This window comes from Triturus cristatus, chromosome 4_2 (genome assembly GCF_964204655.1).
Source record: "Triturus cristatus chromosome 4_2, aTriCri1.1, whole genome shotgun sequence".
Taxonomy (NCBI): Eukaryota; Metazoa; Chordata; class Amphibia; order Caudata; family Salamandridae; genus Triturus; species Triturus cristatus.
In genome coordinates, this window is record NC_140586.1 from 281,073,891 (window position 1) to 281,099,537 (window position 25,647).

Sequence of the window (25,647 nt, forward strand, 5' to 3'; positions counted from 1 at the left end):
GCAATTGGATTTATACAGGTTGGTGGATCACATTAGGTTTTGACAGTTAAGCTGCCAGGCAAGACCAGACCAAAAAAATGTTGCTTGGCCATTTAAACACTGTAGAAAATTGGTACATATTATTATACCAGAACTTTTTTTCCTTGAAAGGCGATAATCTTAACAGAAAAGAGTGTCGACCTCACTTCGCCCGTCACTGCGGTGCACTTTCCAACACACCTTTTTTCACGCACGTGCGCAGAAATGATTTATTGTACAAATTAACGTGTCAGATAACCGAAAGAAATTTGCAATTCGTTCTACGCGTGCCCTGCCCATCATAAAGAGCGCACACTGACTTGTGAAACTGAAACGCTGTCTAGCATGGGGCATCTTTGGTCGAAACACTTTCCCTATGTGCTAGGCGTCGTGTAAAAGGAGCTCTGGTGAATGCTGCAAAGCGGCCATCTCGAAATAGAGGTAGACTTATTGTAAAGGACCGGAGTCAGTACAAGATATTGGCTTAATGTAATACAAATAAAGTGGCGGATAAACAGTGTTACTTTTGGCGGCATACCTCATCAATTTTCATCCCGTTACGAATCAAACGAAATTTAATCATTCGTTATTCACCCCAGTAAATAAAATCAAGTTTCATGAAAATATTGATGCATGGAAAAGGTACACACCATGACTACGGCATTTTTAATCAATTGCGCCTAATTATCGTTAAGTACGGATTCAACACACGGGTCCCCTTTGCGGACGCGCAAGTGTTCCGTTCGTTTTCTAATAGCAAGCGTAAGAGTCGCAGAAACAAACCCACATCGTTCCAATATGGCGGCTGGCAGCAGTACCGACGTACTGGACATGAAACCTTACTTACGACTGTGACGTAATCTTTGTGCGTTCTAGTAAGAACTCTTGTGGTTGGAGATATTGGATGTCAGGGTATTGCTGTTGCTGCGAGGCTCCCTGGTGTCCGAGATGGAGGACTGCACGTTCGTTACCGAGGATGTTGAGGAAGGTAAGTTCACAGGAGAGAATCAGATAAGGAGTGGTACCCCTTCGTTTCACGTAGAAGTTGACATTTCACTCACAGGGAGAGATATAATTGCAGCTTTTTGTCACTCACTATTTTGGTTTGACACAGTATGAGGAGGCTGTGCCTTCCCTCGGGCCAGACATAAGGCGAAAGAGGGCTGCCCCTTCATTGGGGCAAAGAACCAAAGGAAGGACCCAACTCCTGGGAGATAAATTCATATTTTCCATCATGTTTATTCAGTGTTTCCCAGATTTTGCAGACCAAAAGCCACAAATATCGTGAAATTAGATGGACCGCGTGACCTGAAAGCAATGTCGTTGAGACAAGTGTGTTATCCTTGTCTGGCTTACCAATATAATTTTCTAGTTCTGGTACTTACTTGAATGACAGTCGTTCCCTGTACAAAATGTATTTTAAAATAAACACCATGAAATCAACGTACTAGGGGCATATTATCAAGGACGGCGTTAAAATTATCGCAACACAAAATACCTTCAGGAACACGCTGAAACGCACGTCCTCTTTCACGACCACCAATCAAGCTTCAGGCATAATAGGCAAGCTCATCAACTGTACGTATACCACTCCCAATTTTAGGAACTCGGGAGTAAAGTGATTGTGTGTGTATTAAAAAAGGAAGTTCTCATTCTTGGCGCATTTCTAATCAGGTAGACAATATAAAAAATGTACCTGGTTGTTAATTCAGGTGTAATTTTAACTGAAAGATATTTTTCACCTATATAGTGAAATCAAGCGACGACACTAGTAGAGTAACGTCTTGATGTATATCACTATTAATCACCAGTATATGAAAGCCTCACCAGGGGGCATATTATCAAGTATGGCGTTAACATTATCGCTGCTTTAGCGGCAGAAAACTGCCGCTAAAGCGGCGATAAAAGGGCTTGATTATATGCCCGGGAGAATTCCAATAGAAGCCCATGTTCATACCAGAACATGGGCTTCTATTGGAATTCTCCCGGGTATATAATCAAGCCTGTTATCGCCGCTTTAGCGGCAGTTTTCTGCGCCGTCCTTGATAATATGCCCCTAGATTTTTAACTCTATTGAGACACGCTATGTCACTGGTAAGGTAGTGTTTTACAGCTGCACATAATTCTTCCAACGTTCCTTTTGCACTTACCTGGGGGCATATTATCAAGCACGCCGTTAACATTATCGCCGCTTTAGCGGCAGAAAACTGCCGCTAAAGCGGTGATAATGGGCTTGATAATATGCCCGTGAGAATTCCCATAGAAGCCCATGTTCTGGTGTCAACATGGGCTTCTATTGGAATTCTCTGCGGCATATTATCAAGCCCATTATTGCCGCTTTAGCAGCAGTTTTCTGCCGCTAAAGCGGCTATAATTTTAACGCCGTGCTTGATAATATGCCCCCTGGTGAGGCTTTCATATACAGGTGATTAATAGTGATATACGTCAAGACGTTACTCTACTATTGTCGTCGCTTGATTTCACTATATTGGTGAAAAATATCTTTCAGTCAAAATTACACCTGAATTAACAACCAGGTACATTTTTTTTATATTGTCTACCTGATTAGAAATGCGCCAAGAATGAAAGCTTCCTTTTTTAATACACACAATCACTTTACTCCCGAGTTCCTAAAATTGGGAGTGGTATATGTACAGTTGATGAGCTTGCCTATTATGACTGAAGCTTGATTGGTGGTCGTGAAAGAGGATGTGAGTTTCAGCGTGTTCCTGAAGGTATTTTGTGTCCATGCTTTTCATGACTGCTCATGAGCAGCCGGCTATGAGATGGGGAAGTAAACATTAAGCGTCAGGATCTCCAATTTACTGTTCTCCTCCGAGTTCCCAAAGTATGCTGCATGCCTTTACCATTCCTCCACTGTGAAGCACTGGCACACTGTTTGAGGATGCTGTCTGGTAAAAAGTTGGGCGTATGCAGGCCACCTCAACAACAAGGCAACATTGCAAATGGCCGGCTCAGATATGGCTACTTGATCCATGGAAAGTGCATGACTGTGATAGACCTACTGCACAATCTTCATTAAATCCTGTGCATTTTCAGAGGCTAGCTCTAAAACACATTTTCCCAAATCTAATGTGTAGCATACAAATCTTTTGTGTCCATTTAAACATGCCAAACATGTAAGCCTGTCCTTTGAACTTTTAATGGTGCCATAGTTCAGGTATGAATGTGGTGAAACAAAGAATGGCAGCACATGGTCTTTACCTCGTCATACCTTCCTACAGATAGCACAGCTGCATGCGACACTTCATTTGTGGGAGAAATGTCGTCTCTGAGCGAGGACATAAAGGCGGAAGAGTCTATGGAAGGGGGTGTTCCAACAGATGAGTCAGCACAGATAGGTGAGTTAATGTACATCTTCCTTTTGTTTTATTCCCACTAACATAAACTATCCTGTAGTCTGACTTTTACTGGAGAGTAAAACTTGTTCAATTTGACAAAAGACCAGAAATTGCTGCTTGTGTTGCAGGACTTGAAGTTGCACATAGGTTACCAGACCAGGAGTCCCGGAGCATGTTCATACTGCTTTCTTTATCCGTGAATGTGTGTTTAGTATAATGAAGAGTGCTCCAAGCCAAGTAGCTTTTTCAGTGTAGGTTTATTGAGCAGCAGGGTACATAGTAGTGAGTAATCCTTAAGTCAGAGTGTAAGCAAGGAAGTAAGCGAGAGCCCCACCAGGAGCAGCTTCCCTGCTGCTCAGCCCATCCACCAACTGATTCACGCACGCAAACATTCCAAACACCAACATTCTAACAAGCAGTCAATCTGGCTGAGCAGCAGGATACCACATATCTCCCTCCTTTACAACGTAAAGGAAGGAAGTTTCAAAAGGCATAAAAAGTAGCAAGAAAATGAGAGGATAAAATACTGAAAGATGGCATGGAAATTAAGAATGGAAAAAGCAAGCGGAGGAAGTAAACTGGACAGGAAGAGACAGGAAAGACAAGTAAAAACGACACATTCACCATCCTTCTTTCCACCAGAAACACAACACACACCCATACCACAGTGAAAGAAACCAAGTACTAGGATCATGAAAGCTGGCCAGGCAAACATGAGGAAAGTACAGGGTGCTAGAAAGAAGTTGAAGAAGTGCAACAAGCAGAGAAGTAAAGAGAAAAGGTGAAAGACAGCTGTAATAGGAACAAGAAAAGAATGGCTGCCCTACACAGAAACAGGAGCATGGGGGGAAAGTCCCCAAGAAGCACAGCAAATAACGTGGTGTAAAACTCACAGAAAAAGCAACAGAGTGGAATAGAAGAGACAAGCTACACCAGAGAACTTCCCCCAAGACAGGTTGGGGTGGAAAATGTGGATGGATTCCACACGGTACAATGCAATAACAATTCAGAAACTGCAGAACTACCCCAAACAAAAGCTGGGGTGAAAGGTGCCCAAACGTCACAACCTACAAATTTAAACTGCATGAAAAGTAGAACTACCCCAAAGACAGGTTGGGGTGAAATGTGTGGAGTAAGACCACACAGTAGTCATTATACGCAAGAAATGCAGTACTTCCCCCAGCGCTAGCTGGGGTGAAACGTGTGGAATAAATTACACGGCACAATGTAGAACTTAGAAATTTGCGGAACTTCCCCCAGCACTAGCTGGGGTGGCACGTGTGGAGCAAAGCACAAGGCACAAAACAAGGGGTAGAAAAGTAATAATAAATGCGGTACATAACCCTTTGCACAACATCATTAAAGAAAAAAAAGGACAGCATATAAGAGAAAAAGCATGCAGTCATGTAAATATAAAATACACAGGACAACGCAGGAAAAATTAAAAATAAACAATGAAGGAGAATAAAATGTCTATACAAATTGCAAGTTGACGTTAGATTCATGAATCCTTGTAGCGCAATAGGGTCAATCCTTGTACCGCAGCAGGTAAAGATAAAGAACTAGGGGAGAGGAGTTGGCTTAACGACTAGGGCGCTCGACCTCGGACCTGGGGAACTGGGTTCGAGTCTCGGTAAAGGCGCCGAACATCCTGTGATTCTGGGCAAATCACTTAATCTACCCGTGCCTAACAAAAAATGAATGTGTGTCCTCATGTAATGTAACTGGTGCTATGTAAAGCGCTCTGATACCTGATTGGATTCGGGTCTAGTTCGCGCTATACAAAACTCTGCAAAAAAAGATGGCACAGTGGAAAAGTGAAGATCCAGTACATTGAGTCTGCCAAGTGAAACGGTCGAAAAATGAAATGCAAGATTAAAATCAGCAAGCGCACCAAAAGTTGCCGAGAGAGTTTTGCAGAGAAGGCTTGATTCACAGACCAATGCAGGATGAGATATAAGAAAATACAGTACCTGCATAGGAGCACGAGTATTCACTAGACGATGTCTTTGAAATCCAAGCACACTTCAGAAGAGGAGCGCTCAGCCTCACGATACTATAGCTATATTTTGACTCAAAAAAACATGGTTGGCAAAGGCACACTGGTTGGCAAAGATGTTGGGGCAAACCCAAAATGGCGGCACGCACGGTGACGCCACGCAGGATGGCTCTCGGCATCACTGTGCTGCTAAACATTGCAGCTGGCAGGAAAACAACGTCATAGAGGCAATGAAGATGGCTGAGCAGAGGTAAGGCTGCGCGCTCTGTATGTGCTCGTGGCAGATTTTTTTTTAAATGAAGGAGCGGTTAAACTGGCAATAGTGTAAAACAAAGTAAATATTGGCAAGATGGCAAATAAAAGAAAAATTGTCTAATCAAACCTCAAAGTATGAATGTTGCCTTCACTGTGAGAGATTTGGCAGTCCCACTCCTTGCAGCATATAAATACAGCCCCTGCGCCATGGTCGAATGAGGCATGTAATTAACGGTAACTGACTAGAACTCAAAATTTTGTTTGTGGAAACGTTTTCCTTTAACAAAATGAAAACGCAGGCAAATAAAAGTCCCACTAACCTCCAGTAGATGGCAGCAAATATCCCTACAGTTCCGTTTTAGAAACCAACAAAATTAGAGCGCCATTTAAATAGTAGAAGCGTGAAATTGACAATACAGCTGGCTCTTGAGCTTCTCAAACGGCCTCTTGTCATGTAAAATTTCTGTTTAAGGGTCTCTTTCTCTGGTTTCAGATTTCCTTCGCTGGTATTGAAAGTACCGGTTTAGATTTTCTTCCCCCGATCTGGGCTCTGTGTAACCTGTTCTGTAACCTGAGCAGGAAACAACAAAATGAGGGCGAAGGATGTCGTAAGAACTGCAGACAGCAGGCAGGAGGAAATGGTAAAATAAAGTTGTCTCAAGCCTGCGACAGGAAATGGCAGGCAACAGGAACTGGCACTTTTAGACTAGGTGGTGGGCGACCGATTGTAGGGTCACTAGTGGGGCTCGAGGTGCCAGTGTAATTTTAAAAGCTTAGTTTCAGGGAAATTCCTTTACCTTGAGCGTGAGGTGACAGCTTCTTCAGGTTGATGAAGTTCAGCACTCCTGTTACCAAAATGTAGTATATTGAAAGACGCTCCAAGCCAAGTAGCTTTTTTAATGTAGGTTTATTGAGTAGCAGGATACATAGTAGAGTGAGTAATCCTTAAGTCAGAGAGTAAGCAAGAAAGTAAGCGAGAGCCCCACCAGGAGCAGCTTCCCTGCTGCTCAGCCCATCCACCAACTGATTCACGCACGCAAACATTCCAAACGCCAATATTCTATTCTAACAAGCAGTCAATCTGGCTGAGCAGCAGGATACCACAGTGTGCATTTATATTGTGATATTCGAATTACTTTTTTTTAAAACTCTGTTTAAGAAAGCTTAAACAATAAAACACTACCGTAAATCACACCACAGTGGTGGTTACACCTCTTTTCAGTGTAGTTAGTTTGTATCCAGTTCAGATGAATTAAGAATAGTTTAATATTTCCAGTATATTTTGTTTTGTTTTTTTTAGCTTTTTTGTCTGTCTTGTCTTCCACACGTGCTCTATGGTGTTTAAAGATGAGAGCTGTGTGGTTATATATTTGTGCCAATTATTATGTCCTCTATCGGTACTTTCTGATGGATACATCTGCCAGTGGATTCCTCACCTTGTGAATATCCCCTGCGCCAGCAACATTCGGAAACTTTTGTAGCAGTCCACGCCGATGAGGTCGAAGACGACGTCACAGGGACACGGCTCCGCTCGCGACTCCGCTGACGTCACCGGCACCATAAGAAGACCTCGTCGGCGTGATGCCGTCGGTTCCCTTTTTTCCGCGCCGTCGACGCCAACGGATTTCGGGAATCGTTGATAGTAGCTTTTCTGATACTTTGTGTATTCTTCTGTTTCTCTTCGAGAAGATGTCGACAAGGAAGTCGGGTTTCAAGCTCTGTCGGGAATGTGGCAAGCACATGTCGATTACAGACCCACATGAAGACTGTGTTTGGTGTCTCTCATCCCACCACGATGTGGATGGTTGTTCTTGCTGCCGCAAGATGAGCTCCAAAGCTCTAAAAGAAAGGGAGGCGAAGCTTTTCATCGCCAGGATGAAGAAAGAGAAGGGAGGAAGTCCAGATCGAGGTCTGCGTCTAAATCGACTTCGGGGCATGCTTCGAGAGGCAAGAAGCATAAGAAGAAGAGGAGGCATTCTTCTCGTCATCACTCCGATAAGAGTTCGGCGTCGAAGTCGCCGGCTCGGCGTCGGAGGGAATCCGTGTCTCCTTCTCCAGTCCCGACCTCACCTCCAGTTCCTTCTTCTCCAATGGCTTCGCTGGCTCCGGCTTCATCTCTGGTTCCGGTGATATCCCCGACTCCGGATTCATCTCCGGCTCCGTCTCCGGCCCCGGTTGAGGATCTTCCAGTCCCGGGGTAGCCTGTGACACCGCTAGTTCCACTGTCGGCGCCGGCAGGCCCGAGTCCGGTGATGCCTGACCAGTACCCTGCATTCCCTGGACCGGGTCAGGACCCCTCGCATTCTCTAAATGCGATGTATGGGGTGTTTTCGAGGGCCATGTATACCACTGGTGCACCTGCGGGTCCGATTGGTCCGATGGCTTTTCACTTGGGAGTGCTGCAGGTCTATCCTCAAGCTCCATTCATGCCGTTCTTTCAAGCGGCGCCGTCTTGGCATCTACCGAGGACGTCGACACCTCTTCCCTCTTCGCCGGCTCGACCTCGTTTGACGCCGGCTGCTCCAGCGGATCCACGTTCAACGCCGCGGCCGGCGCCGTCGGATTCGAACACGGCGCCGCTGGTGCGGATTCGATCCAGAAGGGAGGCGCAGAGAGTGGTGGATGAAAGGAGGTATCTTTTGCAGGAAGCTGAAACTGAAGAGGGAAGTTGGTTGACTCTGATGAAGTGTTTGAGCAGCTAAAGGAGGCAAGTGGGCTGGATTTGTCTCCTGAGTGGGAAATCACTCCACCATCAGATGAGCCCTCAAAGGATGCAGCGCCGTATCATGCGGTCATCAGGAAGGCTGCGGAGTTGTTAGACCTCCAGATACCAACCACAGAGTTCAGGTCTAATATTTTTACTGAGGTGCTGCATTCGCCTACTGCAGTCTCGGAGCCTTTGTTGCCCTTTAATGAGGCCATCATCGACCCTGTATTAAAGGTATGGCGTAAACCTTTTTCAGCTCCCGCGGTCTCTAGGACAGTCGCAAGGAGGTATAGGGCGGCTCCAGGGGATCCTGAGTTTTTAACATCGCACCCATCGCCTGAGAGCCTGGTGGTTCAGGCGGCTTGTTCGGGAAGATCCAAGGATGCCTTTCCTCAGGTTCCAGGGGACAGAGAGGCCAAAAAGATGGACCAGTCGGCCAAAAAGGTCTTTTCTTCAGCCAGCATGGCCCTAAAGTCAACAAACGCGACTTGTCTGTTGGGGCGCTATATCCATGCGCTTATGGACTCAGCGAAAAAATTGGCACCAAAGTTGTCGGAGGAGGATAGGGCCGGCTTCAATGAAGTTTTGACTGATGCTCAGGCGGCTGCACGACAAGTAATTCAAAGTGGACTGGACTCAGCAGACTCAGTTGCCAGAGTCATGGGGTCTTCTGTTGCCACCAGGAGGGGTGCGTGGCTAAAGTCCTCTGAATTCTCCCAAGATGTACAGTCAGCTTTGTTGGACCTACCTTTTGATGGGTCTGGTTTGTTCGGCAAGAAGGCGGATGCCGCTCTCTAACGCTTCAAGGAGAGCAAGGCTACGGCAAGGTCGTTGGGTCTTCAATCCCAGCCAAGGGGATCTTTCAAGAAGTATAGAGGCTTCGGAAGGGCGACTTTTCGCTCTTACAGACGGACCCAGCAACAGCAGCAGCAACAACAGCAAGGCTCTTTGTCCAAGGGTTACAGAGGAAGAATCCAGGGTCGCTCACGTGGCCGTCAGCTCTCCTCCTCCTCTGCCCCTCCCACCACCGCAAAGCAGCCCTAGATCCGACATTCTGGATCATGCTGGTCCTGTGGGGGGCCGGCTTACCCATTTTCTGCGAGATTGGGAATCTGTAACTACAGATCTCTGAGTTCTGGATCTTGTAGAAAATGGGTAGGCCCTTCCCTTTCGGGAATTCCCTCCAAATTACCCTCCTTGTCAAGGGGCTTGCTCGGAGGACCACCGTCTTCTCCTGCAGGAGGAAGTCCTGAAGTTGTTTCAGAAGGGTGCGATAGAGGTGGTTCCAGAGCAGGAGAGGGGTCAGGGATGCTACTCCCGGTATTTCCTGATTCCGAAAAAGGACGGCAGATTGCGTCCGATATTGGACCTCAGGATCTTGAATTTTTATCTGAAGCAAGAGAAGTTCAAGATGCTCGCCCTTGCGCAGGTTCTTCAAGCGCTGAATCAGGAGGACTGGATGGTGTCCATCGACTTGCAGGATGCGTATTTCCACATCCCCATCCTGAAGTCGCACAGGAAGTATCTCCGGTTTACGGTAGGATCGCAACATTATCAGTTTGCGGTCCTTCCGTTTGGTCTTACTACTGCACCCCGAGTCTTCACGAAGGTGATGGCAGTGATGCCAGCCCATCTCAGAAGGTCGGGGATTGGCGTTTTCCCCTATCTGGACGACTGGCTGATCAAAGCGGAGTCGCCAGAGAAGGTGCTTCATCATCTGCAGGATACAACTCCGCTGTTGTTCAAATTGGGTTTCTCGATAAACGTGCCCAAATCTCACCTGGTGCCCTCTCAGCGCAACCTGTTCATAGGTGCGGTACTGGACACTACTGTGTGTCGAGCATTCCCTCCTCCTCAAAGGATTCTCGACATACAGGAAATTATTCCTTTATTTTGCAATGGAGCGGTCGTTCCAGTCCTGAAGGTCCTTCGCCTGCTCGGTCTGTTTGCTTCCTGCATCCTGTTGGTCAACCATGCACGCTGGCACATGAGGGTGCTCCAGTGGTGCCTCCGCAAGCAGTGGTATCAGCACAAAGGAGATCTCAGGGAGTCTGTGAGGATCTCCAGAGAAGCTGCAGCGGATCTATCTTGGTGGAGCGTGGAGGGCGATCTGTCCCAGGGAAAGCCCTTTCATCTACCTCCATCGGTGGCCACAGTGATTACGGATGCCTCTACCCTAGGGTGGGGTGCTCATCTGGGGGATCTGCAGATCAAGGGTCTTTGGTCTCCAGAGGAAAGGTTGCTTCACATCAACCTTTTGGAATTGCGGGCGATTCGTTTGGCGCTCAAGGCCTTCCTCCCTTCCCTTCGCGGTCAGTCTGTTCAAGTCTTGACGGACAACACTACCGCGATGTGGTATATAAACAAACAGGGAGGAGTGGGGTCTCTTTGTCTCTGCAGAGAGGCCCTGCGTCTCTGGTCCTGGGCTCAGGATCATCAGATTTGTCTGATGGCAAATCATCTGGCCGGGGTGCTGAACGTACGTGTGGACAGTCTCAGTCGGCAGTTCTCCACCGACCACGAGTGGAGGCTTCATCCGGAGGTAGTTCGTCACATCTTTTGGATGTGGGGAACTCCTTGGGTGGACCTGTTCGCCACTCACGAGAATGCTCACTGCCCGTCATTCTGCAGTCTCCAGTATCCGATGCAGGGAGCGTTGGGGGACGCGTTTCAGTTGAGTTGGGGCTCACGACTCCTTTCCGCGTTTCCTCCCATACCCTTGATTCCTCGGGTTCTGAGGAAGATTCGCCAAGACCGGGCCCAGGTCATATTGATCGCCCCGTATTGGCCAAGAAGGGTGTGGTATACAGATCTTCTCCACCTCTCCTCGTGCCCTCCGCTCCGTCTCCCTCTGAGAGCAGACCTCCTCTCGCAGTTGGAGGGGCAGGTTCTACACCCCCACCTCCAGAGCTTACACCTTCATGCCTGGAGATTGAACGGGGCAACCTGAGTTCTTTTTCTCTCCCACCTGATGTGGTAGATGTAATTTTGTCTGCCAGACGTCATTCCACCAAATCTATATATTCCTATAGGTGGTCTAAATTTGTACTTTGGTGCGGAGAGAAGTCCATTGACCCTTTGAAGGCTCGTCTATCTAACATCCTTCAGTTTGCCCTTTCTCTTGCTCAGCAAGGCTTTGCTGTGGCTACTGTTAGGGGTTATTTATCGGCTTTGTCGGCTTCCCTTTGTTTGCCGGATCAGCCGTCGTTATTTAAATCACCTATTGTTCTTCGTTTTCTCAAGGGTCTCACAAACAGGTTTCCTCCTACTCCCTTTATTGTGCCTCAATGGGACTTAAACCTTTTATTAACTTATCTTATGGGTTCTCCCTTCGAGCCCTTACACAGTGTCCCTTGAGACTGTTGTCCTTTAAGACGGTTTTCCTCATTGCAATCAACTCGGCAAGGAGGGTAAGTGAGCTTCAAGCTCTAAGTTCAAAACCCCCATTCTTGACCATTCATGCTGAAAGAATGGTGCTCAGGACCAGGGCTGCGTTTTTGCCTAAGGTGGTAGCTCCCTTCCATCTGGGGCAATCCATTACCCTTCCTTCCTTCTATCCTCCCCCTCACCCTTCCAAGGAGGAGGAGAGACTTCACCGCTTGGACCTTAAGAGGGCGGTGAGCTTCTACCTTGACAGGACAAAAGACTTCAGAGTTGATGACCAGCTCTTCGTGGGCTTTGTTGGCTGCAGGAAAGGTCGAGCGGTGCACAAGCGCACCCTTTCCCGGTGGATTGTCTTGTGCATTAAGATCTGCTACTCCCTGGCTGGTAAGGAACCTCCAGAGGGTTTGAGAGCTCATTCCACTAGGGCAAAGTCTTCCACATCTGCTTTGTCTAGGGGGGTTCCTGTGGAGGACATTTGTAGCACGGCAACTTGGGCCTCCCTCCACACCTTCGCAAAACATTATTGCTTAGACACCGAAGTGAGGAGGGACGGACACTTTGCTCGTTCCGTCCTTCAGGACTTTCTGGTGTAGAAGGGTGGACACCCTCCTCCGGGAGCGGGACTGCTGTGGGAATCTATTCACAAGGTGAGGAATCCACTGGCAGATGTATCCATCAGAAGAACAAGTTACTTACCTTCGGTAACGCTTTTTCTGGTGGATACAGTATCTGCCTGTGGATTCCTCACTGAACCACCCGCCTCCCCGTTGTCCATCCTTCTATACCTATAGTTCTGTTGTTGGTGTTTCAAAATGTATTTACATCTCTCAAGGGCATTGTGTTATTTCTTTTGCCTTTCTGCTTATTCTCCACACTGTGTGTGTGTTTTTCTGCATATTGTTTAATGTGTATATATATAGCTGTCAGTCCGTCCGTGTGCCTTGAAGGCACGGAAAAAAGGGGCGGAACTGACGTCATCACGCCAACGAGGTCTTCTTATGGTGCTGGTGACGTCAGCGGAGTCGCAAGCGGAGCAGTGTCTCTGTGACGTCGTCTTCGACCTCATCGGCGTGGACTGCTACAATAGTTTCCGGATGTTGCTGGCGCAGGGGATATTCACAAGGTGAGGAATCCACAGGCAGATACTGTATCCACCAGAAAAAGCATTACCAAAGGTAAGTTACTTGTTCGTTTCATGTCACTTGTGAGTTTATCATGTAGTCCTGTCTTTTCCTTCACTATCTGTTACTCGGTCTGCTGCCTTTTCAGTGAGAGAACAAATAGTTAGCATTTATTTTTTATATAATTCATAGACCTTCACTCAATGCTTTTTTTTACGACATGGAGCTCGGCGCATGTTGAATTTCATTGTGTGTTGCCAGTTGGAGGGTGTCTGGTTTAAATGCAAGCAAAGCACTTTTTTTCGATCTTTGGGGGGACTGAGCACTCCCTGTCTAACAGGATGCCTAGATGGTTAGTTCCTGTAACTAGGACTGCACCAAAAAAGACAGTTTGATTTTGTGAGTGTTACTTATCATGAGCAGTTTATTCTCAGTTATTCAGGAATGTTCCTGTGTTCTGCCATAAAGTGGACAGTGAATTAAGGAAAGTCAGTCTTGATGGGCGGGCCTCATCTACAGTGGCATTTGTGACCCTTTGGGAAGTCTTCAAGTGCACAATTGATTCCCTTTGTATGTCAGAGACTGGATGACGGTCATGAGATTTCACTTATTCCCAAACCTATGTTGTGGACTTGCTTTTCAAGACCTTGCTCCAGTAGTGATGTGTTAAGGTGTGGGGCAGTACATTTTAAGTGTGGACAATGATTGTAACATATTTCAGCTGCTTCTGTACACTAGCATCCAAGATCATTCTTTATACTACAGTATTGAGCAGGACTGTGATAGCTTGGATGATTCTGGTGGTGAATTCCTTCGCCCTTTAATCTGAGCAACCATCAGTTGTCTGACAGGCTGCTTTTCTTGTGCTCTCTGCCTTCAGTACTAGGATGAGATCCTTAGACTAAACCAACAGCATAGTTTTGCGGTGTTGGTGGGTCAGTGGTATAATAAAGGGATAGTCGAGGACTATTGATTATGGTTGAGCTGGATGTTCAATATTTATTATGAAAAAACCTGAGTTCTGTGTAGTTCTTTTGTGAGAAACCGAGTGAGTTCTAAGAGCATTGGTTCCCAGACGATAATTCTATAATTGTTCTCTGTATCGAGTGTTACTTGTGCCATTATGTTAAACTGTTTTTAAATCAAATGAAGGTCCGATCATGCCTTTGACATCGCACATGATATTGAAGATCCCGAGACCCCCATAAACTACGAACAGTATATTCAGGAAAGTACCCATTTGGCTGTCAACAGATTACAGCTGTTGTCCTGTTTCATCTTCTAGTGTGTTTCACCACACCTGTCACTCTTTCCTGAGCATTGAGTTGTCTTACTTCCCCATGTATCTGCACCAAGTTTATCATCCATTCTTATGTGCCTGTACGTGTACATTACTTTCTGCTTTGTGTCTTAGATGTGATTCACGTTTTTTGCAGGCTTTAAAAATCTGTTGATTAATTGATCAGCGAGCAGCATTCAAGACAGTAAACTGTTGATGTCAACTTAAGAAGAATGTGTGGTTGAACACATAATTGCGATTTCAATTCCCCTCTTTATGCTCCATAGCACTTAGCTGCGTAATTCCACTGACTGTCTTTGGTGAAGTTTGCTGATTTGTGTCATAATGCAGATTCTCTAATAGCCCCTTTTGGCACAAGAGGCTGTTTTTAATTGTTCAGAGCTGTGTATTTCATGAACTCACTTTTCGATAAAATCAGAATTTGTATAATGATGCAGAGTCTAGTATATTCAGAACCCATCTTTGAGTACGCGCAAAGAAGTCGAGTGATTATGCAGAGCCTTGCTGAATCCACTGAACCCCTTCGTCTAAGCTCGAAATGAGATTTTTGTTGTGCCTGATGACCCAGCAAATGGCAATACCTGCGCCTGTTTCCCTTGTTGGAGCGAACAGGAACCATCTGTAGGCACGCTCCCGCAAGGGACTCTCCAAACGTGCACGCGTTGCCATTCAAAGCAATGCAACGCATGCACGTTTTTGACTGCAAAACGGAATCGATTACAAGCGGTCTTTTTCCTAGGCAGCGCATGCGTGCTGCGTAGGCGAGATCTAAAAAACTATTCATCTTTAAACTCATTGGTGATACCTGGTCTAATTGCACATATAGTACTTGGGTAGTCATTTTAAACCAAGACTCCTTTCCTAACACTTTTTGCATTTTGTATACGTCTAGGCTCCTAGGATATTTACCTGGAAGTCATCTGTAAATGAAATGCATCTGGTGCTTAAGTAGTCTGGGCATAACCCAAAAATGGTCCGTTGGTTTTTTAATGTTCATCTAAATTCCGCAGAAATAGCGCTTTCTTGCAATACTTCTGGGCTTTTTAAATAAATATCCTTGCACGTTTGATGCAGCCTATGAGCCAATAGCATGTTAAGTTAATGAGCATCATCTTGCAAATTGTATTGAGCTTTTTGCACTCGCAGAGTATTTGGCTCGTACGTTTTTTTTATATGAAGGGTTTCTTGCATTAATTACATTTAGCTTGCAAACTACTCTCCTATGCAAATGCACCCCCAGCATATGTACCTGTGCTACTGCTTAGAAATTCTAAGGAGCAGCTATCAAATAACTTCTGTTCGTTGCACCAACACTTTTTTGTTAAAACGTTTTTGTGCATTTCAGTGTCACATTGTGATACATTTCAAGTGTGCAAATCAGCAGTGATTTACACGGCGAACACGCCACGGCCTGGAGATCCGAAGGGTTCTACCTAATACTGCCGGATAAGGCAGCTCTTCTAAAAGAAACTCCCTTTCGTTTGGAAGCATATTTAGCTTTCCGGACACACGACTAATTAGTCTACCTCTCCAGGAGCAGAACTTATAGGAACCCCTTCTGGGTTGGAATTATCACCGGAACTAAGAGACTACTTGAAACTGAGCTCAGCCCTGAAGAAGTCGTGGGGTAATCCCCTGTGACTGCGACGAAACACGTGTTGGCTAAGAAGGCTTAAAGATCTTGAATTAAAGACATCTGAAAATATAAAGACCAGCATCATTGTGATATTTTATGTAACTTTATGTATTTACTTTTGAACGTGTGCGGAGGATTTGTATATATAGTTAATCAAGAGTTCCTCTGACATTGTGCAACAGCTGTACATTTACACTATGATTTGGATTAATGTGTAGGTTGTATAGCCAGAGCCCGCACCCCAAGACCTTTCTCCTGTATTTAACCACGGCTTGTTCATATTAACAATGCGCCCGAAGTGCACTCAAGATAGTTCATTAATGACTTTTCAAACCTAACCCCCGGAGATATCCAGGTCCTTGCAAAAGCTGAGCTGGACATGGGCCACGAGCACATTGTGCTTGTACCAAATATGTATTGCCTTTGGGGCTGCCCTATCTGCAAGTGGAGGCGGGGTGAAGAAATCTGCATATTTCAGGAGTAGGGGGGGATGGAAGAAGGAGTCCTGATTGCACATACGTATCTTGTGCTCACTCCCCACTTGGTCACCTGCATCCAAAACGCAGGTATTAACTGAACACGGTTCTTCCAAAGTGGTGTGTTCCTGACCCTTTGGGAGAAGTAAGATATCAGTTTTTCTCACTGCTTGGTAGTTGGGAATTTCCTCAGGCCTCCGTTACTGCTCACAAATGGTAAATAGTGCTTGCAAGTAGCCATGTGTTTGCGGCTCGGTATTTGTAATGTTGTATATTTTGCTTATTATGCATCTGTAGTGCGGGGACTGACCAGGGTTGAACCCAGATATATTCGCTAAAGCATCAATTGATATTGGCACCCCTCCCACTTCAGCCATTCCACATTGCACCCAATTTGCCATTTTTTAATGCGTTGCAACCCCAAGGAGGCCAGTACTGCTTTCTATAGAATATTTGGTGTATATGGCACTGAACCGCAAGTGCGCATCCGTGTGCGCCAATAGTGATGTTGGTCCTCTAGCTTGAAACATAGGGACAGTCGCGACCTAGAAAAGGACACTGAGTGCCCAATGATCTGGGAACCGCCATCTGATCATTTCTTTACACACAACTCCATGGATTGCGCCCTGCTACTCGTCTGGAAATCCACTGGCTTTGTTCTGCTAGGCAGTACAGTTTAAAGTCAGGGACACTCAAGCCTCAACTTCCAGCCTGCCTTTTCAAAGTTCCCACTGCAATTCTGTGATGTCTCCCATCCCCTATTAAGTCAGAATATCATGGGCCTTTTGGTATAAAGCAGTAATATCACAGTATTGTATATTCAGTAACACACTTGTGTTAAAAATATTCCTCTTACTATATTGTCGTATTACATTTTTTAGATAAAATATTTTTAAAAAAATGAAAAGCAGAATAGTTGTAGATGTTAAAAATAATAAAGTATTGTTTGTTCTGCTGAGAACCTTCCTTTTCCGGATAGCATTCACCAGAATCAAACGGGGCGTTTTGGGGTTTGCTTCTTTAGCTACTGGCATCCTTGACTTGCCACTTCCTAACCTCTGCTGGCAGACCATATCTGCCTCGTAACTCATTCATTTTATATTTCGATTAAACTGTCATCCTGCTCTTGGAAAACAGATCTCTTGGTTGATTTTCCTATCTGGCTATCTGTTAGCGATATGGTTCATTTATTTATTTTCCTCGAGGTGGCATAAACTGGGCATTAGGAAGAACGTGAGACAAAATGGAGATTTTGTAGGGAACTTTAAAATATGTCTGGAATATATTAAAGACACAGAAGCAAGTATAGTTCCTCTGAACTTTATTACTCATCAGCAGCAAGGAATGCATCACTTGATATTTCTTTAAAGCAGGTTTCTCCAACCTTTTCTTTAGTGAGAGCTACTTCTGATCAGTGAAAATCATTGTGAGTTGCTAAAGACCAAGCCACTCGTTCAGTGTTACTGGACACCCAGTTTCATTGAATGTAAGCCGTTTGTCCATAGAGCGAAAGACTAAGGTTTCTACAAAATACTTTGTCTAGGGGCACTATGACAGGGCTGCCATGTGTGTCAGTGAGAACGTGGTCTTCTGGGATATATGAACATGTGTGCGTATGAATGGGACATGTGTGTTCAGGTAAATGAGAGCCTGTTTCCTATGTACTTGTGGCGCAAAACATACCTTTTGCCAAATGTGGCACTGTAACACGTATATCGCAAACATACAACCATTTTTTTTACTGGTAGAAATTTAAAGTGCAGAAAAATGTTCTGCAAAAAATGTTCCTAGTATGGAACATTTTTCTGCATTTAAATGTCTCTCTCTTAAAAAGTGTTGCATTTAAAAACCGCAGGCATGGGGGGGCGTGGCTTGGACGGCAGAGCTAATGGCTGCCTGATCCTGCCGATGCGTCGTAACGGAGCAAGCGAAGGGAGAATACTCGCATAATAGCGAGTCGCACAAGAAAAAAGGACACATCCTGCGGCGTCGGAACACTCACGGCGAAGATTGGTACCACCACAGAGAGGCATGAACGCTCTAAAGTACTAGCAAAAATAAGGATGCGGAACCTCCTTACGGGAGGCTGAGACAACCAAGATGGCGCCCACAAGAAGCAACGAAAGAAACTTACCTCAATAGCGCAACAACGAAGGAGCAAAAACCTGCCGGAAACAACTCCAAGATGGAGACAAGGCGGCGCTCTGCTATCAGAGGTGAGCGGGGACAAGGGGGGGGGGGGGAGTAAACGCTTGGTAGAAAAGACAGTACGCAGTGTGGGAGCAGTGCGGATCTGAAAGCCCCTCCCCCCCCACACACGAGCGCGCATACAGTGATATCCCTCCTCGCTAAGGGACACCGCCCGATGCAACAAGACGGCAGGGCAGAACCACGTACTTTGGAAACGAGGAAGGAGACAACGGGTGAACAGGTGAAGCGCGAGTCGAGGGAAAGGAGATACAAAATGGCGGCGGGTGGAGCGGAAGAGAAAATGAAAGCGAAACTGAGGCAAAGCGCTAACCAGTAAGAGGAGACAGAGGAGAAAAGCCCGAACTTACCACAAACACGGGGGGAACTAAGGACAAGGAAAGCGTAGGGTAATGATAGCAAACCAACCCAACCAATACAAACAAACTAATCCGAAAAGAAGAGCACAAGGAGGCAAAGGGGGCAGAGTTCATAAGGCTCACAAGAGCATAATAACGTACATGAAGAAATAATTAGCGCCAAGAGGGGGCGCAGGCTTTAAAAAAAAAAGTAAAGACACAACAGGAGAGGATAAAAGGGATAAAGAGGAGAAAAGAAAACTAACAAGCAAAAAAATAAGCGGGGGAAAAAAAAGATAAAACCACTCACAAAGCACGTATTCCCAACATGGAAAGAGTATGAAAGGGGCTAACTAGTGTGACCTCGAGACCCCCTGACCCCCCTCCTCCCCCCGCACATGAGCGCCTGAGGACAAGATAACGATACCTCAGAAAAGCTGCTACTGATACGCAGCGAAAGGAAACACAGCGCCCAAGCTAGAACGGCCGACCAAATACAAGAAAAATACAAGAAAACTTTGAGAGTAACACAGGACGGAACAACAGAGAACAACGCTAGATAGGGGGGGGGGAGAAGAAGAGTCTGGCGACGAGATAGGCAACAGGTAGCCCGAGGAAACATCCAATAACCGAAGAACAAAAACATGACAACACAGTGAGCTGAAAGGAAAAGGGCTGAGCTAAGGGACTAGAGAAATCAAGACGCAAGACAAAGACACGAGACAAGGACCCGAATAGCGACGATAGAGAGGAACACGAGTGCAAACAACAAAGAATATGGCCGACCAGGAGAGCAGACTGCATCAGCAGCAAAAGAAAAGCAAGGGAGAACCACTGACATCTGATTCGCCAATCAAACAAAGGCCGGACATAAATAGTACGCTAGAAACGATTCTTAAGAAACTAGCAGAGGTGCATGACTTGGCAAATCAACAAAGCTCACCACGGAAACAATCCAACTAGAGATTGCTGCGGTTAGAGCAGATCTGAACTGTGAACATCAGACTGACAGCGGCAGAACAGAGGATTAGCGACACAGAAGACGCTGGTCAAGGCATGAGGAAAGAAGTAAGATCACTATCTGTAATCACGGACGCCCTACAAAAACAAGCAGCAGAGATGGAAGATAAGAACCGAAGGGGTAACATACGAATACTCTGGATCCCAGAAGGGACAGAGGATGCGGCAGGGTCCTGCTCCAAATTCCTTGAGGACCTAATACCAAAGCTCACCAATCTAAAATTCAACCGACAATTTGAGTTAGATAAGGCGTTCAGAGTACCGGCTGTCAAGTTACCGGCCTCCCAATATGCAAGACCCATCATATGCAAACCGTTAAGGTCACAACACGCGGAGGAGATTTTTAACTACGCTAGGAAGAACCACCAGATCAACTGGAAGGGCCACAAAATCATTCTAACTCAAGATTACTCGAAGCCCACCGTGGACACAAGGAAAGGATTCCTCGCTCTGCGACAAACTCAAACACAGCAACATACAATTTTTGTTTGTTGCCCCCACAAAATTCAAAATAATAGACAAAGGGAAAAATCACTTCTTCACGGACCCTTGAACTGCACAAATACCTAGAGGGCCCAATGTCGCAACCCATGGACACCGCGATACATGGTACAGCAAAAAGATGCTCGTCGCCAGAACACAATAATGAAAGAGATACTGGGTAAAAGGGGGGGAAAAAAATAAAAATAAGCTAAGAAATAAGGAAACAAGGAATATGTCCAACACTACTACCTCGAATAACCATCATCTGCTGCCTCAAGACATCTACCTCAAGAATCACTACCTCACGACCTCAGGAAAAAACCCTGGGGAACAAAGAACAAGGTACCAGGAAAAAAGGAGACTGAAAATGTAAAACTGGGGAAGCTCTGGACCTACAATTATCTTTTCCTCTGATTAGAGACCTTGATAAAACTAAATACATGAAATACAATGATGTCCGCAAACAAAAGGAGTACAGAAACTGGAAACGATGAGACAATAAGCTCCGGGAGGCGGAAAGGCGATCCTGCCGTCGCACCTTCCGTAGCCTAATGAAGAAGGGGGGAGGGGGGGGGGGCTTACAGATGGGGGGGGGGGTGGCAAAGTTAGTACGTCTCAGGTACTCACTCTTTTCCTTTTCCATTCTTTCCTTTTTTCAAACTTTATATACTCGATCGAATGCCAATGTACTGGTCCGAACAGATCTAGAAGGGAGGAACCTAGGCCAGAGATACGGGCATCCCCGGGGAGCCTTGGGGTTTAAGTATACAGAATGGCCGCGCCTTACAAATACAAATGGCTGGTAGCAAAAATCTCACACTAACTACAGATCTTAAAATAACATCACTCAATGTTAAGGGTCTAAACCACCCCATTAAACGCAAGAAAATAGTAAACTACCTAACAAAGACCATGAGTGACATAGCCCTGCTACAGGAAACAAAATTAGATGAGGAAGACACCAAACTGAGCCAAATGGATAGCGCAGATTGCAAGCTCGCCAGCAGATAAAAAGAAGATGGGAGTGCTGACCCTAGTATCCAGGGGCTCGAGGCTAACAATAGACTCGCACACACAAGACAAAGAGGGCAGACTGCTTGTAACAAGCCTCTCCAGAGGGGAAGAAAGACTGCACGTAGTGAACATATACGGCCCCAACAGAGATGATCACACCTTCTGGACAGAGGTATCCGACTCCCTAGACAAATTGCCACAAGATGAAATCATTGTCGTTGCAGGGGACTTCAACTTACTGCTAGACCCTCTAATAGACAGGCAATCCCCGTGCAAATACCACCCCACCAACTCCCACGCAGCACTACAAAATATATGCTCTAAATTCAATCTCAAAGATGCATGGAGGTTACAACACCCAGTCGAAAGATTACACCTTCTATTCCAACCCTCACAAGTCCTACACGAGGATAGATTACATCCTAATCTCAGGGAGCCACACACATATGATCGAAGAGTCTACTATCGAACCAAGGCTAGTCTCTGACCATTCAGACATTAGTCTAAAACTAAGTGGCACACACAACGAAGCAATCCCGAAAAGATGGCGCTTTAGGAATTACACCATCCGAGACCCTGGCAACAAAAAGGAAATCGAGGAAGCCATAGAGGACTACATAACCAACAATGACAATAGAGATGTTAGCACTAATACCCTATGGGAGGCACTAAAGGCAACCATTAGAGGTAAACTAATCAGCATCAAGGCAAGATTAAACAAGAAAGCGAATCTACAGTTTACACAGCTAGAGAAGGATATAAAAAGTTAGAACTCTATCATATAAACAAACAAGACAACACAACACTCTATACCCTAACACAACAGAAATACGCATATAACAAAATCGAAAGCGGGACTGTGTTTCGACAAATGCAAGGCTCTCAACCTCTGTGAGTCTAATAGAGCAGGGAAACTGCTGGCATCATACCTGAAGCACAAACGTAACCAGGTAGCGATCTCATCAATCACAGACCGACATAACAAAACACACACAAGCCACAAGGAAATACTCAATACATTCAAAGATTTCTATTCAGACCTCTGTAGGAGTCAGAAGACACTCGACAATGAGATGTGCAAAAAATTCCTAGAAAGGCTGAAACTCCCAAAGCTAGATCAAGCTGACACCGCAAAGCTAGGACAAGAAATCAACCACACAGAAATAGAATTGGCAGTTATATCACTTAAAAAAAAAAAACAAGGCCCCGGGCCCAGATGGCTTCACAGCCGACTTCTACAAAGCCTTCCTACCCCAAATAACCCCAACCTTGAAAAAGCGTTTTAACCAAACAGCAACGTCTGGGGTTGTTCCACTGTCTATGACAGAGGCGACAATAATAGTCGTACCGAAAGAAGGTAAAGACCACCAACATCCGGGGAACTATAGACCCATATCACTTATCAATGCCAACTGTAAAATATATGCCAAAATCCTGGCAGCCAGACTGAACAAGTTCCTACCAAAAATAGTAAGTAACACCCAAGTCGGCTTCATGTGGAACCGAATGGCGAGCGACAACAAACGGCTATTCTGTCATGTACTAGAACAAGTCTCGGAGAGCCAGATGCCGGCAGTGGCCATAGCATTGGATGCAGAGAAGGCCTTCGATAAGGTGTCGTGGGCTTTCCTAGAACAATGCATGTACAGTTTCAACTTGGGAGATGACTTCGTCAGAATGACAATGGCCCTATACCAGACCCCCACGGCCCGTATCACGACAAGGGTGCCCGCTCTCTCCGTCACTCTTCCTCCTGGCTCTTGAACCTCTAATTAGGGACATAAAATTAAATGAAAGCATAAAGTGGATAAACTTTAAGGGAGTGAACATAAAACTGGCAGCCTACGCAGACGATATTCTGATAATGACAGAGCAACCCCAAGCATCAATAAAAGCGCTAATGGCCACGATAAAAGAATACTCAGAACTCTCAGGGTACAAGCTTAATAATGTCAAATCTGAGTGCAAGCCACTGAATATTTTCTGTTCCAGAGAAGTCCTGGGAGATTCAGGGCTGACCTGGCAGACAAACCACATCAAATACTTTAGTATACTATTTGGCAGCGACCTATTAACCACAATACGACACAATGAGAAACTTCTACTGATAAAGATAAAGAAACAACTAGAGGACTGGTCATCAAAATTTATGACGTGGTGGGGACGAATCGAAACATTAAAAATGATGATCACACACCTGGTAAATTATCTATCGGGGATGATCCCCATCTTCCTAACAGAGGACTTCCACCAGAAGGTGGATAAAATGTGCACCAAATTTCTGTGGAGAGATAAGAAAGCGAGGATAAGCATAAAAAAACTAAGACTACCAAAAAAACAAGGAGGGGTGAACCTAGCGGATTTCAAGCTCTTCCAACTCGCTTTCATTGCCAAACAGGGCACACAGTGGGTAGACCAGACACCGGAATACACACCGGTGTGGTTTCACGTAGAAAAGGCCATTCTGAACAACCTGGACCCAATAGCCCTACTAACAACAAACGCATCCCCACAAGTGAACAACCCTATACTGAGAAATACCAAAATAGCACTTTTAAAACTTGACAAAAAAATGGAGGTCAGTATCAAGGGCTCGAAATCAGAAGCAATATGGGGGAATAACAATCTTAAATACAAAGGGAAAACCCTTCGATTCGACGCATGGATAGAGAAAGGCATCTCGCACCCGCATCAACTCGAAAAGGGAGCAACACCAAGCACATTCTCTGAATTGAAGACAACCCATCAGCTAGAAGACCTAGATTTGAACAGGTTTCTAAAGATAAAGACAGCCATAACAAAATCAAAAATAATACACACCACGCCCTCGATCTTCCAATACGTAGCGAACATAAACAAACTAGGCCACCAAGCATCGAAAATATACAAAGCACTACGACCCCTCAAGTCCAAACTGAACAATAAAACAAAGGGATACTGGGACACACTCGTACAACCCCCGCAAAAAGAACAGGAGTGGGAAAGGATATGGGCCCCGGCCACACGAAATAAAATCACCCCAGTTCTCGCCCAAACCAAACTATGGCTGCTACACAAAACATTCTGGACCCCAGCCCGGCTACACACACTCTAGGCCTCAGAGATAACCCAATATGCTGGAACTGCAACATGGGGAGGGGACATTTGGAACACCTGGTCTTCCAATGCCCAAGATCTTTTGGGATAAGGTGATGGACTTTATAGACAATGTTTTTAAGTGCAAGATTACAAGGAACTTTGCCTCACTCATCACAGCGTTTATTCGAACAGACTTCCCCACAGAGGGAGAGAGAGAACTTATGGACCTACTCCTGACAGCAGCGATCAAACTGGTGCTAACTAACTGGAAAGACTCCTCAAAAACATCCTACAAGAACTGGCTCAACTGGATCATCCACCTTAGGGGAGCAGACAACCTGGCAATGCAATACACCCCGTGGAAGGCGACATCCAGAGGCCTATGGGAAGCTCTGGACAAGGTGCTAGTCCCTTTTGACCCTCTGTAAGAAACGGCTCCAATCAGGAGCCATGTCAAAGACTAGAACAAAATGACAACCTATCCATTAGAGTATATACAGTTGTGCTTCTATCCTATCCTACTCCTCGACTTATTCCAATCTGTCTTATACACTCCCACTTTAAGACCTCTCTTTTCATCATAAGAATTTAGCCAGCAATGGGGGATTCGAACAAAAGGTACCATTATACTAATCGATATATCTTGTAGCCCAAGGGCGGCGAACTCGACAGACAAATGTTTTGTATGTTTATAAAAATCCTGTATAAAAACAACATAAAAAATGAAAAACAGCAGGCAACTTGCACCCAGCGGCCCCGCAGACACTGCCATATTTATAACAGAAAAATACAGCCAGTTGTTTAAATAGGAGGAATTTAAAGTAATGAAACCTGCTTCATAAAATGTTAAGACTTAATTGAAAGTAGAGAAAAACCTTAACTCAATGCTTTATAGAAATATTGTTATCCTCTTTAAATTTCTCCCAATTGAAAACTAGCATTGGCATAGCCAATAGGTCTCGCCTTTGGGTTCTTGTAAGTGTTTAGGCAGAGCTATTTGCTTTGTCAGTGTCTTTAAGCTATGTTGTAGAGCAGCGTGGGTGTTGTGCAACATGTTGAAAAGTTTTAATAACGTATTTTAAGCATTTTTGTTACCTTTATATATAACCAATAAGACATCTTTAAAACTTTGAACACATTTTTTGAATAATTGTTTTTGTACGTGTTTAAATAATTTTTCAAAATAAAGTGTTTTCATAATTTCAGACCTCTGATGTTTTGATGCTTGGTAGAGTGTTTACGAGCTTA

The 25,647-nt window shown here is 45.2% G+C and overlaps 1 protein-coding gene across 2 annotated transcripts in view; it reads left to right on the forward strand.

The window, feature by feature from the left end:
* Nucleotides 1–850: 850 nt before the first annotated feature.
* Nucleotides 851–25,647, forward strand: part of TRMT1L (tRNA methyltransferase 1L) — a 410,259-nt gene continuing 385,462 nt past the window's right edge. For both annotated transcript variants that reach the window (XM_085601513.1, XM_085601514.1), the window contains exons 1-2: nucleotides 851–1,006; nucleotides 3,264–3,380. In XM_085601513.1, coding sequence (XP_085457639.1) covers nucleotides 967–1,006; nucleotides 3,264–3,380 — 157 coding nt within the window. In that variant the 5' untranslated portion in view covers nucleotides 851–966. The remainder of the gene's footprint in view (nucleotides 1,007–3,263; nucleotides 3,381–25,647) is intronic.